Source organism: Rhinoraja longicauda, chromosome 17, assembly GCF_053455715.1.
Source record: "Rhinoraja longicauda isolate Sanriku21f chromosome 17, sRhiLon1.1, whole genome shotgun sequence".
Lineage (NCBI taxonomy): Eukaryota > Metazoa > Chordata > Chondrichthyes > Rajiformes > Arhynchobatidae > Rhinoraja > Rhinoraja longicauda.
The window spans coordinates 17,052,498-17,067,947 of NC_135969.1; the positions used below are offsets into that span (position 1 = coordinate 17,052,498).

At 42.7% G+C, this 15,450-nt stretch overlaps 2 protein-coding genes across 2 annotated transcripts in view; one reads left to right on the forward strand and one right to left on the reverse strand.

The window, feature by feature from the left end:
• The window catches only part of LOC144601795 (rab GDP dissociation inhibitor alpha), a 48,826-nt gene extending 35,980 nt beyond the window's left edge, over positions 1-12,846 (reverse strand). Inside the window, exon 1 of the mRNA XM_078414224.1 lies at positions 12,453-12,846. Within this exon, the coding sequence (XP_078270350.1) occupies positions 12,453-12,497 (45 nt within the window). The 5' untranslated portion in view covers positions 12,498-12,846. The remainder of the gene's footprint in view (positions 1-12,452) is intronic.
• Positions 12,847-15,156: 2,310 nt separating this feature from the next.
• slc25a20 (solute carrier family 25 member 20) overlaps positions 15,157-15,450 on the forward strand; it is a 33,343-nt gene continuing 33,049 nt past the window's right edge. Inside the window, exon 1 of the mRNA XM_078414226.1 lies at positions 15,157-15,332. Within this exon, the coding sequence (XP_078270352.1) occupies positions 15,210-15,332 (123 nt within the window). The 5' untranslated portion in view covers positions 15,157-15,209. The remainder of the gene's footprint in view (positions 15,333-15,450) is intronic.

Genomic DNA, 15,450 nt, shown 5'->3' on the forward strand with positions numbered 1-15,450 from the left:
CGAGGTAGAGTCATTGTGGATTGAATTGAGGAATTGTAAAGGCAAGAAGACACTAATTGGTGTTATCTACAGGTCATGCCACTGTGGTGATGGGCGATTTCAATATGCAGGTAGACTGGGAAAATCAGGTTGGTTCTGGACCCCAAGAAACAGTTTGTAGAGTGCCTCCGAGATGGATTCTTAGAGCAGCTTGTAATGGAGCCTACCAGAGAAAAGGCAATTCTGGATTTAGTGTTGTCCAATGAACCAGATTTGATGAGAGAACTCGAGGTAAAGGAACCGCTTGGAGGTAGTGATCATAATATGATTAGTTTTAATCTGCAATTTGAGAAGAAGGTTAAATCGGAAGTGTCAGTGTTGCAGTTGAACAAAGGGGATTATGAAGGCATGAGAGAGGAGCTGGCCAAGGTAGACTGGAAAGGGATTTCTGGGCATAATCCGGAAGACGCAGGATTATTTCATTCCAAAAAGGAAGAAAGATTCTAAGGGGAGTAGGAGGCAACTGTGGCTGACAAGGGAAGTTAGGGATGGAATAAAACTAAAAGAAAAGATGTATAACACAGCAAAGAGTAGCCGGAAGCCAGAGGATTGGGAAACTTTCATAGGACAACAGAAGGTAACAATACGGGCTGAAAAGATGAAGTACGAGGGGAAGCTGGCCAAGAATATAAAGAAGGACAGTAAAAGCTTCTTTAGATATGTTAAGAGAAAAAGAGTAGCAAAGTCAAATGTGGGTGCCTTGAAGGCAGACACGGGTGAAATTATTCTGGGTAACAAGGAAATGGCAGAAGAGTTGAACAGGTACTTCGGATCTGTCTTCACTAAGGAAGACACAAACAATCTCCCAGATGTACTGGAGGACAGAGGATCTAGGGGGGTAGAGAAACTGAAAGAAATTTTCATTAGGCGAGAAATAGTATTGGGTAGACTAATGGGACTGAAGGATGATAAATCCCCCGGGCCTGATGGTCTGCATCCCAGGGTCCTCGGGGAGGTGACTCTAGAAATAGTGAACGCATTGGTGATCATTTTCCAATGTTCAATAGATTCAGGATCAGTTCCTGTGGATTGGAGGATAGCTAATGTTATCCCACTTTTCAAGAAAGGAGCGAGAGAGAGAAAACAGGGAATTACAGACCAGTTAGCCTGACTTCGGTGGTGGGAAAGATGCTGGAGTCAATTATTAAAGAGGTAATAATGGTGCATTACGATAGCAGTAAAAGGATAAGTCCAAGTCAGCATGGATTTATGAAAGGGAAATCATGCTTGACTAATCTTCTGGAATTTTTTGAGGACGTGACAAGTAAAATGGATGAAGGGGAACCAGTGGATGTAGTGTATCTAGACTTTCAGAAAGCCTTTGATAAGGTCCCACAGGAGATTGGTGACTAAAATTAGAGCACATGGTATTGGGGATAGGGTGTTGGCATGGATAGAACATTGTTTGGCAGACAGGAAGCAAAGAGTAGGGGTAAACGGGTCCTTTTCAGATTGGCAGGCAGTGGCGAGTGGATTGCCGCAAGGCTCGGTGTTGGGGCCGCAACTGTTTACCATATATATTAATGATTTGGAAGAGGGAATTAGAAGCAACACTAGCAAGTTTGCAGATGACACAAAGCTGGGTGGCAGTGTAAACTGTTAAGAGGATGTTAGGAGGTTGCAGGGTGACCTGGACAGGTTGAGTGAGTGGGCAGATGTGTGGCAGATGCAGTATAATATAGATAAATGTGAGGTTATCCACTTTGACGGCAGAAACAAGGAGACAGATTATTATCTCAATGGAGTTAGATTAGGTAAGGGGGAGGTGCAGCGAGACCTGGGTGTCCTTGTACACCAGTCACTGAAAGTTGGTGTGCAGGTACAGCAGGCAGTGAAGAAAGCTAATGGAATGTCGGCCTTCATAACAAGAGGATTTCAGTATAGGAATAAAGAGGTTCTTCTGCAGTTGTATAGGGCCCTGGTAAGACGACATCTAGAGTATTGTGTACAGTTTTGGTCTCCTAATTTTGAGAAAGGACATCCTTGTAATTGAGGCAGTGCAGCGTAGGTTCACGAGATTGATCCCTGGGATGGCAGGACTGTCATATGAGGCAAGATTGAAAAGACTGGGCTTATATTCACTGGAGTTTAGAAGGATGAGAGGGGATCTTATAGAAACATATAAAATTATAAAAGGACTGGACAAACTAGATGCAGGAAAAATGTTCCCAATGTTGGGCGAGTCCAGAACCAGGGGCCACAGTCTTAGAATAAAGGGGAGGCCAGTTAAAACTAAGGTGAGAAAAAACTTTTTCACCCAGAGAGTTGTGAATTTGTGGAATTCTCTGCCACAGAGGGCAGTGGAAGCACTGGATGGATTTAAGAGAGTTAGATAGAGCTCTAGGGGCTAGTGGAATCAAGGGATATGGGGAGAAGGCAGGCACGGAGTATTGATTGCGGACGATCAGCCATGATCACAATGAATTGCGGTGTTGGCTCGAAGGGCCGAATGGCCTCCTCCTGCACCTATTTTCTATGTTTCTATGTTTCTAATGCTGGAAACACTCAGGCCAGGTAGCATCAATGGAAAGAGAAAGAGCCCATTGGTTCAGTTCAGAGTACTTTCATCATTTTCTGATTCTTCCATTCCTCAACTTCTTTCTGTCCATTTCATGGAATAATTGAGCAAATCATATTCACGTGCAATTTACACAGCAATTCCCATAAGTATTAAATACATTTTTTTGCACTATGCTGTTGCCAGCATTCCAGTCCTCCCACCCAGTTTTTCCACGCCCCGTCACATCTGTTCAGTCTTTCTATAACTGTCTCCATTCCCGGTGGCTGATGAGGTCCTCAACTATGTCTAATCCATTTCCCACACTCCCCTCCCCTCTGATCCCACCAGACCCAGAAATGTATTTTTGTATTCAGCCTACACCCCAATAGCCTCCATATTCATCACCTGGTCAGCACAGTGCCAAAACAGTAAATTTGCTCCCTTACAGCGTCAGAGACCCGGGCTTAATCCTGCCGACACGTGCTGTCTGTACTGAGTTTGTACGTTCTCCCTGTAACTGTGCGAGTTTTCTCCGGGTGCTCCAGTTTCTCCCACACTCCAAATACATGCAGGTTTGTAGGTTAAATGACTTCTGTAAATTGTCCTTAACGTCCAGGCTAGAACTAGTGTACGGGTGACTGCTGGTTGGCATGGACACCTCCAATGCCATGCCACCACGAGACACATCTTCTCTCATTCTTTTTCAATATTTTGAAGCGATTGGTGCTTTCAGTAAACTCCGATTCACTCTTCCATCTCAGACTTCCCGAACAACCACAGGTGATGAAACGATAAGGTTTCAACTCCACTCTTCTGACTATTTATGAACCCAAATTCATAGTGCTGAAGCAGCCATTTACTTGCACTGAGATCAATTTATATTACACTATTTATTGCTCATAATGTAAAGTCCTCTACAAAGGAGATCAAATAAAGTTTTGCCGGCGACTTTGCAGAACACACATTCAGCCCACAAGTGTAACCACAAGCTTCTGGTTGCTTGTCACCATGTTTCTTTATCCTCTCTACTCTGACCTTTCATTTGCTGCCTATTTCACCATATGAAAAAAGCTTACGCAAGCTTTCTCAGTATCCAGCCAGGCACAGTTTAATTTTCTGAATTCAATATTCAACATTTCAGATGGTATTTCTGGCATTTATAATTTTTTCTGTGATAATTCCCTTTCCCATTTTCAAACCTCATCCAGACTGACCTTTTGTTTGGGAAGAAACTGCAGATGCTGGTTTATACCAAAGATAGACACAAAGTGCTGGAGTAACTCAGCTGGTCAGGCAACATCCCTGGAGAAAAAGGATGGTTGACATTTTGGGTCGGAAGAAGGGAGCCGACCTGAAAGGTCCCCCATCCTTTTTCTCCAGAGATGCTGCCTGACTTGCTGAGTTACTCCAGCACATTGTGTCCATCTAACCTTTTGTTTCCTTACTTGCATCTTTCACCTTTACCAGCATTCTTTTTGTAATTTAATCTCTGACCTTTCACAGTCCTCACTGTTTTCTCCCACTTCCTCTCTTTCTCTGCATCTGTTCATTGCCAGTTGTTCCCAATTTTAGAAAGAACCTTACTTTTAGACATTAGAGATACACTGCGGAAATAAGCCCTTCGGCCCACCGAGTCCACGCTGAGCAGCGATCACCCCGTACAATCACACTATCCTACACACGAGAGACAATTTACAATTTTACCAAAGCCAATAAACCTACAAACCTGTACGTTTTTGGACTGTGGGAGGAAACGGGAGCACCCAGAGAAAACCCACGTGGTCACTGGGAGAACGTACAAACTTCATAGAGGCATCAGCCGTAGTCACGATTGAGCCCGGATCTTTGGCACTGTAAGGCAGTAACTCTACCATTGCGCCACTGTGCCACCCGAAAAACTGGTGATGAATCTGAATTATAAACTGTTCCTCTCTCACACAAATACGTGACGTGCCAAGTACTTCCAGAACTTACTGTTGACATTCTGCATTTCCACTTTATCATCCAACATAATTTATTGTAACTAAAGTTTGACAAGAACCCACACATTAAGACTGAAGATTAAAAGCATTATTAAAGTAGGTTTTAAACAAATTCTTAAAAAGAGGAATAAAAATGACCCAGATCTGAGGGAAGCAAATTGATGCTTTTGAGCCTCGGTAGATTAAGAAATATTGTGGTAAAAGTACTGGAAGAGATTAGTTGTAGGAAGGGATGGGAGCATGTGTAGATTTAAAACATTCTAGGAAGATTAAACACGTACCCAAATGTAGCTTAACTAGGAGCAAATACAGCTTGGTGTTGATGGACTAACAGATCTTGATGAGAGTTAGAATAGAGGACAGTTTTTGTTGGGTTTTCAACAATGGAACGAAAGTGCCCAATAATACAAAAAAAAGTATTTTTGAAAGGTAACTGAGTTTCGGCACTCAATGAGCTGAAGCAGAGGCTGATTCGGGTACAAAACTTAGCATTTTTTGTAATAAAGCCAATACATCGAGCTCACAATTCATTTGGCAGCCAGGTGATGTCAGGACTTCAAATAGGCTAAATGAGAATCTGTCAGCCATGAGATAAATGGGTGGAATGAGAAGTCTCACATTGCCACTTTGGTCTTTCCAATATTTAATTGGAGGGAATTTCTACTGATTTGACTTCAGGCAATTATACACACTTGAAAGAATGAAAGAAATGGTGGTGACAAATGGTGGTGTCACCAACATACCAGGTGAGAAAAAAAGGAAAGGGGGCAAGGATAGATCTTTAGGAAACACCAGAGGTAACATTACAAGAACAGGATTACAGCATCAATTTTGTCTTGCTGACATTGAGGGAGAGATTATTGGCCTAACACTGTCACTAATTTCCCCATCTTCTTCTTGTACTCTGCCTTGTTATTGTTTGAGGTCAGGTCCACCACAGTGGTGTCATCTGCAAACTTGGAGATGGAAATAGAGCAAAATTTGGCCATTCAATTGTGAATGTATAGGAAGTTTAGTAGGGGACCGAGAACACATCCTCGTGGAGTACCTGTGTTGAGAATTATTTTGGAGGTGTTGTTGTCACGCTTGCTCACTGATTGTGGTCTATGGGTCAGAAAGTCGATAATCCAGTGACAGAGTAGGGCAGTAAAGAATGTATTTGGCATGCTGGTCTTCATCAGTCAGGGAATTGAGTATGTAAGTGAGGACATGATGTTATAGTTGCACAAGACGTTGGCAAAACCTTACTTGGAACATTGCTTTCAATTTTGGTCATCCTATGAAAGGAAAGATGCCATTAAACTGGAAAGAATGCAGAAAACATTTGAGGATGTTACCAGGATTTGAGAGTGAGGTGTAGGGAGAGGGTAGGTAAGCCAGGATTTTATTCCTGGGAGTGCAAGAGGCTGAAGGGTGACCCCCCATTATAGAAGTGTATAAAATCATGAGGGGCTGAATGCACAGTATTTTTCCCAGGGTTGGGAAAATCAAGAACCAGAGGACATAGGTTTAAAGTGACAGGAGAAAAGATTTAATAGAAACCCAAGGGGCAACTTTTACATACCGAGGACAGTGGGTAAATGTCTCTTAAATGTTGCTATAGTTTGTGGCTCAATTAATTTAAATTTGTTTTAAGATCCTTTCGTATTAAACGGATTTTATCATATCATATGGAACTTATTTTACGGGAAAACAGAATGCTGATTCATTGTGACTTGTTTAGAGATAATTTAACTCCACTCTTGCTATAACTGCAACCCCTGTCAATGGGTTACACTCACATTGACCACACACCCAATTGTGAGAGTGGGTGGCAAGGATTAATGGAATACTTACACATGGAAGACGAGGAGGCACTACCAGACCAGAGCACAAGAAAATCTTGTTGGAAAAATTTAATGAAAGAATAGCATGTTATCATTGGTTAGCAATCTTCAACTGTAACCAGGACTAATGTTCCTCAATACAGCTCCAACTTTTGAAACACCTATTTGTAACACGCAGTCTGACTTGAGACAAGGTTTTAAAAACAATCCATTTTTTCCAAGGATAGGAACCGTCTCACTGGCAAGGACTGCATCCCCAATTCAGTACCATGCTGCGCCATGTCACAGAACATTTAAGGCACAACAGCATTGCTGCAGACTGCAGTCAAATATAGGCCACATGGAGCAAGTATATTGGATTTCTTTGCTTAAAAAGCAGCAAATGAAGTTAATACGGTTATAGTCTTACCGGGTGTGGGGAAAGAATCAAAAAGCATCATTCCTGAGAAAGAAGGGCATGCATTTGACCCGTTGTGACAGCTTGTTGCGAAGAACAGAAACATCGAGAGTTTGCAAAGTAGGCCATTTGGTCTGAACCTGCTCCACCATTCTATTCCTGGTGGTAGCTCATCGTCAATAGTTGACACCCCAAGAACCTCCCATTTAATCACACTCTATATTTCCGGTCTGTCAAATAATTTTCAATCCATGCCATTTACATCATCTCCGATGCCATATAATTTAAATCTGCACATTACCCTCTAATATTATTAATAACCATTTCATTGTTCCATTTCAGGGCTTATATATCAATAAAACACTCTTGATTCTCTTTTTCAGAACTTGATCAAAGGCCTTCCTAAATTTTAGATATGTTGCATCAACTAGTTATCTTTTATTTAGTTGAGTGACATCCACAAAAAGCTCCAGTAGGTTTGCAAATGTTATCTCATAAATCCATTCAACGACTTGAGAAGAAAAAAAACCAACTGGAGATGGGCAAACGCATCAGCAATCCAGATGAACCTGACAACAACCCAGTTGTTTCACAATCGTTATTACTCACTGCTTTTTTTTCCTGGGTTAATAACCATTTTCTATTCACCAGCTCCCATGATGGGATTTGAACTCTTATTCCTGCATCATTAGTCCTGTCCTCAGGAAGACTAATTACGAAGTCACCATATTCTTGACTCATCATTCAAATTTGGCACATTTTGCAATCACTGCAAATTTAACTGGGATTATTTAAAACAGGCAATATTCTTACTAATTACATATGAGGAAGTCACTGCCAGAAAGGAATAATGAGAAATTACTTGAATATTTTAGCTGTGATAATTGACTGTTAAAAAAAAAAAAAAAAAATTCTGCTGTCCCCCATTTATTCCTGAGAAGGTAAAAATGTTATATGATCAATTACTGCTCGACACGCATCAAGCTTCTTCCAGATTTAATTCCCTCCCTGTTCCAGGAAAATAAAACCTCGAGAAGGAATGTAGCTTTTGTCGTTTATTTCCCACCACCCCCCAAGAGCAGAAAGCCCGGGACCCTTCGACAGCTGACATGTCCACAATAAACATGGGTTCAAGGCAGTCATGTTGATGAAAAGGCCCATCAAGCCTTCAAGACATGTTGTGGAACTAGAGAAGGGCAAATGTGTGGGTGTGGTGGGTTTGGGGTCCTCTTTCTGGGCTACGTGACAATAGGACTCCATCAGCAGCAGCAAAATGGATATTACCGCAGACAGCAACCTCATTGCTGATATATTCCCCATTCAAACATTACTATCAAGTCTGGGTCAATGAGGAGTGAAGAAATGGCTGCCAGGCATAGCACTGGGCACAGTGAAGATTATGAGATGACAGCCTGGGGAAACTGCCAGGCAGAACCTTCCTCTTCTTCAGTAGTGACTCAGGAATGAAATGACATACTCCCTTTTCAGTTTTGTGAGTTCTGAAGTGGCTAACAAGGTCAATTTGTGAATTCCAGCTGATGGTGTAGGTATAGGCCACAGGTCAGGTGGGTGGGCAGTTTGAGAGGTACTCCACTCCTTCTGCTCCTGATGCAGATCCTCAGTGTGCTCTCATAGATAGCCACAAGTTGCTGACACCATCCCAAAGCATTTGGGAATACAAGACTACTCAATGCTAAACAACAAAAAACAGCACGCGATACTGTAGATGCAGCTATGCAATCCTACAATTAAGGATCACATCAAAGTTCTGTAGTCCTACCACACCTACCTTTTAAATGGTGGTGGGCAAGTAAACAGCTAATGGGGGTTATAGTCATATAGCATGGAAACTGGACCCATGCTAAATGACTCTCACAACCCAACTCGCCCATGACGACCCAGAAGCTAATCCAATCTAATCCCAATTGCCTGGTTTGATTTATATCCGTCCACACCTTCCCTATCCACATAGCTGTCCAAAAGTCTTTTAAACATTGGTATAGCTCCTACCTCAATCACTACTTGTAGCAGCTTGTTACATGTACCCACCATCCTCTGTGTGAAAATGTTGTACCTCAGGTTCCTGGAAAATCTTAACCCTCACATCTTAAATCTATGCCATCAAGTTTTTCACTCCCCAACCCTTGACGATAACCCCTCTATAGCATCCTAGCCTTCCCAACCTTTCCCTATGACTCAGTTCCTTAAGTCTTGGGAGCGTCCTCAAATCGCCTCTGTACTCTTTCCAGCCTAATCACATCTTTGCTACAGCTGGGTGACCAAAGCCGAACACAATACACCAAGGCTAAATTTCGTGCAAAGCAAGATAAATCGAATGTGGCCAATTAATGCCCAATCAACCTACCCTCAATCTTCAAAGTAGCGGTGTTATCTAGTGGGCACTGACTTTCCAATAGCACATTCATTGATGCCCAGTTTGGGTTTTGCTAGGAGCATGTAGCTCCAGATCTTCATCCAATCGCAGACCAAACAGCTGAATTAAGGAAGCATAGCAAGAGTGACTGCCTGGACATCTAGTTTAGTTTAATCAAATCCAGCATCAAGGAGAGTAGGAAAGAACAGCAGATGCTGGTTTAAATCGAAGGTCGAGACCCAAAACGTCACCCATTCTTTCGCTCCAGAGATGCTGCCTGTCCCACTGAGTTACTCCAGCATTTTGTGTCTACCTGGCTTCAAGGAGCCCTGGTAAAATTGAAGTCAATTTAATATCAGAAAGCAAATCAAGGGAAGATGTTGGCAAATGGCAGTCAGTCATCCTGGACCCACAACATCACTGCAGGAGTTCCTCAGAGCAGTGTCCTTGGCTCAGCCATCTTCTGCTGCTTTCTTCCACAAGGCGAGATATGTTTAGTTACAATAAAGTTAAAGTACAGTAAAAAGCTTTTGTTTGGGTGCTGGCCAGTCAAAGAAGACTGTACATGATTACAATCAAGCTGTCCACACTGTACAGTTAAAGAATAAAGACAACAAGATAAAGGAGATGTTTGATGATGACTGCACCACATTCCGTTCCATTCACAAATGCGCAACAAATGATGCAACACATGCTGCATGCAGCAAGACCTGGACAACACCGAGGAATGGACGTGCATGGCAAGTAACATTCATGTCACTTAAGGGTCAGGCAATAATGATGTCCAACCAGGGATAATCTAACCCATTTACCCCCGACTTTCAAAGACATTATGTTCAGTGGTGCAGCTGGTAGAGCTGCTGCCTCATAGCACCAGAGACCCTGGTTTGGTCCCGACTTCGACTAGTGTGATGGTTGATGTGGATTTGGTGGGCTCAAAGGACTGTCCCCATGTTGGATGTCTAAACCATTAGCATCGCCATGACCCCCTCCGGGGGTCATCATTGACCAGCAACCCATGGACTAGCCACCCAAATACCATCGCCACAACAGCAGGTCACTCACTTCATGACACCCCGGGAAAGCATGAATCAAAAGCATGATGGAATACTCTCCATTAACTTAAGTGACTACATGAACAACTCACAAGCTGCTCAAAACCCTGCAGGACGCAACATGGACTGATCATGGACTACCCAATCCATCACCGGTACTGCCCTTCCCACCATAGAAGGGACCTATAAGAGTCACTGCTTCTAAAAGTCAGCCAGCATCATCAGAGATCCACGCCACCCTGGCCACACTTTCATTTCCTTCCTGCCATCGGGAAGAAGTTACAGGATCCTGAAAACTGCAACGTCCTTCAGGAGCAGCTTCTTCCCACCAACCATCAGGATATTAAACACCACAACCTCCAAATAGGCTCTGAATTACAAAGACTGGGGGACTTTATTTTTGACTTTGCACTATTATTGGATTGTTTATTTGTCTCGGTTATATATAAATATTCAACTTGTTTTATTATTGATTATGGTTTTTTTACAGAGGACTATGTTTACATATCTGTTGTGTTGCTGCAAGTGAGAATTTAATTGTTCCATTTCTGGTCAAATGACAATAAGATACTCTTGACTTGACTCTTAAACAGTTTATTGGATTTGCCATAATCATTTATTTATATCAATCTATACATTTATTCCCTCCACCACTGGCTCACAGTGGCTTCAGTGTACATCATCTTCAAAATGCACTGCATTTATTTACCTAGGCTACTCTACCTGCACCTGCCAACCCACTCCCTCCACTGAAGAAGTGGAAAGGAGGCAAGTATATAGATATTAATTATATTTTTTTAGATTTAGATTTAGAGATACAGCCCACCGGGTCCGCGCCGCCCAGCGATCCCCGCACACTAACACTATCCTACACCCACTAGGGACAATTTTTTTAAAACATTTGCCCAGCCAATTAACCTACATACCTGTACGTCTTTGGAGTGTGGGAGGAAACTGAAGATCTCGGAGAAAACCCACGCAGGTCACGGGGAGAACGTACAAACTCCGTACAGACGGCGCCCGTAGTCAGGATCGAACCTGAGTCTCCAGCGCTGCATTCGCTGTAAGGCAGCAACTCTACCGCTGCGCCACCATGCCGCCCATATAGGAACATTATCTCCTGGTATGAGGAAGGGTCCCAACCGAAGACATCAACTATCCATGTTCTCCAGAGAAGCTGCCTGACCCACTGAGTTTCTTTAGCATTTTGTGTCTCGCCTCCTACAAGTTCCCTCCAATTTTCACCTCAATCTCACTGAATATATCACCCAACCTTCATTATCGCTGGGGCTAAATCCAGGAATTGACTACAAAACAACAAGAATACCTACAGTAGAAATACTTAAGATAATCATCACCTCAAGGGCCATCCGGTTTGGGCGAATAAATGTCAGAAATGCCTCAGGCAAGAAAGTGAATTTTATGCCAACTAAATGAATAATCCAATGCAGCATGAGATATTATAAAACAAGGATGAAGACTTTAAAATTTAAGCATATGGAAAAAACTGCAAATGGTGAACAAATTTATTACAGAAGACTTGACAAACTTATTTTTCCTGAATATTTTGGTCACTGATCAGTCAAAAGCAAAACAATTATTCTGTGGGTTTATTTCTCAGCTGTCATTGAATTATAATACCAAATACAAATATTACTGTCTTGTTGATTTATGATATGATAATCCAGTTTAATAGAAGCTTGCATAGCACAGTAAAAATGCTAATAATGTGAAGTTAAAAATAATGAATTTTAAAACTGATATACAGATTATGAAAAAAAGTGATTCATCCTGTATAAAAATAGAATAATAATTCAGTATGTTTAAGCTTTACATACAAAATAAAAATATCAAATGAAATTAACTACATAGAATTTCTTAAATGTTTTTATGATTTACCACTGTAGGCAACAAAATTCACTATAATATTGCGTTTCACATTCAATTTTTTACTCAAAGTATTTTCATTCATCAGGCCTGAAAGATTTTCATCCACCCTTGTCACTATAATAATCTCAACCTTGGTAATATGATTATGAATGGCTAAAGCATTAAGAGAATCCTATTGTAATCTAGTCACATTTTTTTCCCTTAAGCAATCTCCACAATTATAATTATGTTTTTTCTTGAGCCCATCAGATTTTCTAGTGCTATTCTTAGCACCAATTTGCTTGCTCACAGTACCCAGGCTATTTACAATCCTCCATACATCCCTGCATCTCCCCCACCCACCTCCGTCAAATATTAATACCAATTTTAATTATTGACACAAAGCTTACCTTTAGTCCAGTCCCCAGGACAATCACGTCATATTCTTCATCCATAGCTGTTCTTAGTGTCCCAGTGGTTTATGAGTGTTTATTTATTGCCAAAAAACACCAATTTGATGTAAAGGCAAAGGCTCAACCTCCCCACTGACAGGTTGGAGCAGCTCACCACCGCAAGACCCCTTTCTAAGGTACCATGTCTATGCGCCTCGGAAAAAAAAGTTCCGCCCTCGACCACGTCGTTTTCACTGTTCTCAAAATCGATTACTTTATTTCATGGGGCTCATCGATTTATATCGGAAGGATTTTCGAAGTTAAAGATTGAAAGAGATTCAGGAACCACGTCTAAACTAGCAATATCTTACACCGGCGCAGTAGATAAAGTAGTGCCAACATGTCCTCCTCCATCAACTGCCAAGAGCTGGGAAAATCGCACTGCGCATGCCTGGAGCCGTCAAGCACTCTGGGAGTTATAGTCTTTCAGAAGGGAGAGCTTGCTGTCCGATTCTGCGCAGTGTAGATTTGGGCTGCAATGCAGCATGGAAATTGTAGTCATTCTGGAAATTCAAGGATTGAATACAATAAAGTGAAGTTATTATGATATGTTTTGACAAAGACAGAGGATTCTCCGATGGTGTCCTACTCGAGAACACTTGAATGCAAGAGGCTGAAGGAGTGCTATACTTGAGATATTAAACTACCACACAGCTGGTCTCAGGTTAACATAGCATACACGTTGTTCTGAAGAGCAATTGGTGAAGAAAGAGCTGGAGAAACTCAGCGGGTCAGGCAGCATCCTTGGAGAACATGGGTCATAACCCTTCTTCAGGTACATATGACAATTCTAAACTATCCATGTTCTCCAGAGATGCTGTCTCACCCATAGAAACATAGAAACGTAGAAAATAGGTCCAGGAGGCCATTCGGCCCTTTGAGCCAGCACCACCATTCATTGTGATCATGGCTGATCATCGACAATCAGTAACCTGTGCCTGCCTTTTCCCCATATCCTTTGATTCCACTAGCCCCCAAGAGCTCTATCTAACTCTCTCTTAAAAATCTGCACATGCTAAAAATCTAGCATTAAAACAGGAAATGCTGGATAGACTCACCAGATCAGGCTGCACCTGTCCGAAGAGAAATTTCAAACAAACTTTTTCAAGTTTTTCCTTTGGAATTCCAATTTTAAAAAAAAACAGTGCACAAAAATATCTTGTTAATGTAATTTGTTAGAAACTGAAAACGTACTGTTATGACAATAATGCAATTTTGGAATTGTTATGTCACATTTAGTTTACTTTTAGTGTAGTTTCTTGTCACGTGTACCAAGGTACAGCAAAAAGCTTTTATCTTGTGTGCAATCAAGTTAGAGGAAAGACGATGCATGATTACAATCAAACCGTCCACAGTGTACAGATACAAGATAAAGGGAATAATGTTTAGTGCAAGATGAAGTCCAGTTCAGTCCGATTAAAGATAGTTCGAAGGTCCCAAATGAGGTGGATGGAAGGTCAGGACTGCTGATTGGTGATAGGATGGTTCAGTTGCTGGATAACAGCTGGGAAGAAACTGTCCCTTAATCTGGAAGTAAACATATTCAAACTTCTGTACGTCCTGTCTGATGGGAGAGTGGAGAAGGGGAAATGACCAGGGTGAGACTTGATATGCTGGTAGCCTTGCCGAGGCATTGTGGTGTAAATGGAGTTAATGGTTGGGAGGTTGGTTTGCGTGATGGTCTGGACTACGTCCAAAATTATCTGCAATTTCTTGTGGTCTTGGGTGGAGCTGTTTCCATACTATGCTGACGCATCACAATAGAATGCTTTCTATGGCACATCTGTAGAAGTTGGTGAGTTGTTGGCGACATGCCGAACTTCCAAAACCTTTTTGGGAAAGAGAGGTATTGGTGTGCTTTCTTGGCCATTGCTGGTCCAAGGCGTTGCTGGTGATATTTACTTCTATGAATTTGAAACTTCCAACCATCTCCACTTGGGCACCATCATTACATACAAGGGTATATGTACCGCTTTGTTTCCTGAAGTCGATCAAAATTGGCATAATTTATCAAAATGAATTATGATTGGTTTCAACCAAGGGAAGCTTGTTTCACGGGGACGTTGTGAATTTAAAAAAAGTGTAAAGTTGGAAAGGGTGCAAAGATTTACGAGGATGGTGCCAGAACTCGATGGCTTTTGCCATAGGGAGCAGTTGAGCAGGCTAGGACTATATCCCTTGGAGCGCAAGAGCGTGAGGGGTGATCTTATAGAGGTGTACAAAATCATGAGGAATAGATTGCCTTAACGCACAGATTCTCTTGTCCAGAGTAGGGGAATCAGGAACTTGAGGACAAAGTGTTAAGGTAGGGTTAAGGTGGGGGAGAACCGAGGGGCAACATTTTTACTGAAAGGGTGGTGGGATGTGTGGAAGGAGCTGCTGGAGGAGGTAGTTGAGGCAGGGACTATTTCAACGTTTACTAAACATATAGATAGGTACATGGAGAGGTTGAGAGGGACCTGGGCCAAGCGCATGCAGATGGGACTCGAGTAGATGGGGCATGTTGGTCCAAAGGGGCAGTTTCCAAGCTGAAAGACTCCATGACGAGAAAGATTTTAAGATATGAAATAGTGAGCGGAGGGGCGGCTGGGGCTGCGGCGGGGGAGGTATTTGGAGGAGGGACGTGGCGCCGGTTGACGTGGCGGCGGGTGTTGCAGCGAGAGGTGTCCGCCACCCGAGGCGCCAGAGTCGGCTCCGTCAACCCGCTCACCCACCATGTCGGCACAGAACAAGCCCGGGCCCCGGCCGCAGGCCGTCAACCCCATCAAAAACTTCTTCGCGGGTGGTTTCGGCGGCGTGTGCCTGGTGATCGCCGGACACCCGCTAGACACCATCAAAGTGAGTCCGCTGGCGGGGACATTCCACCCCCCCCCACACATTCACCTCCCTCACACCCCCCCCCCCCCCCACACTCACCCCCAGACACCCCCTCCCTCACACTCCCCCTCCCTGACAT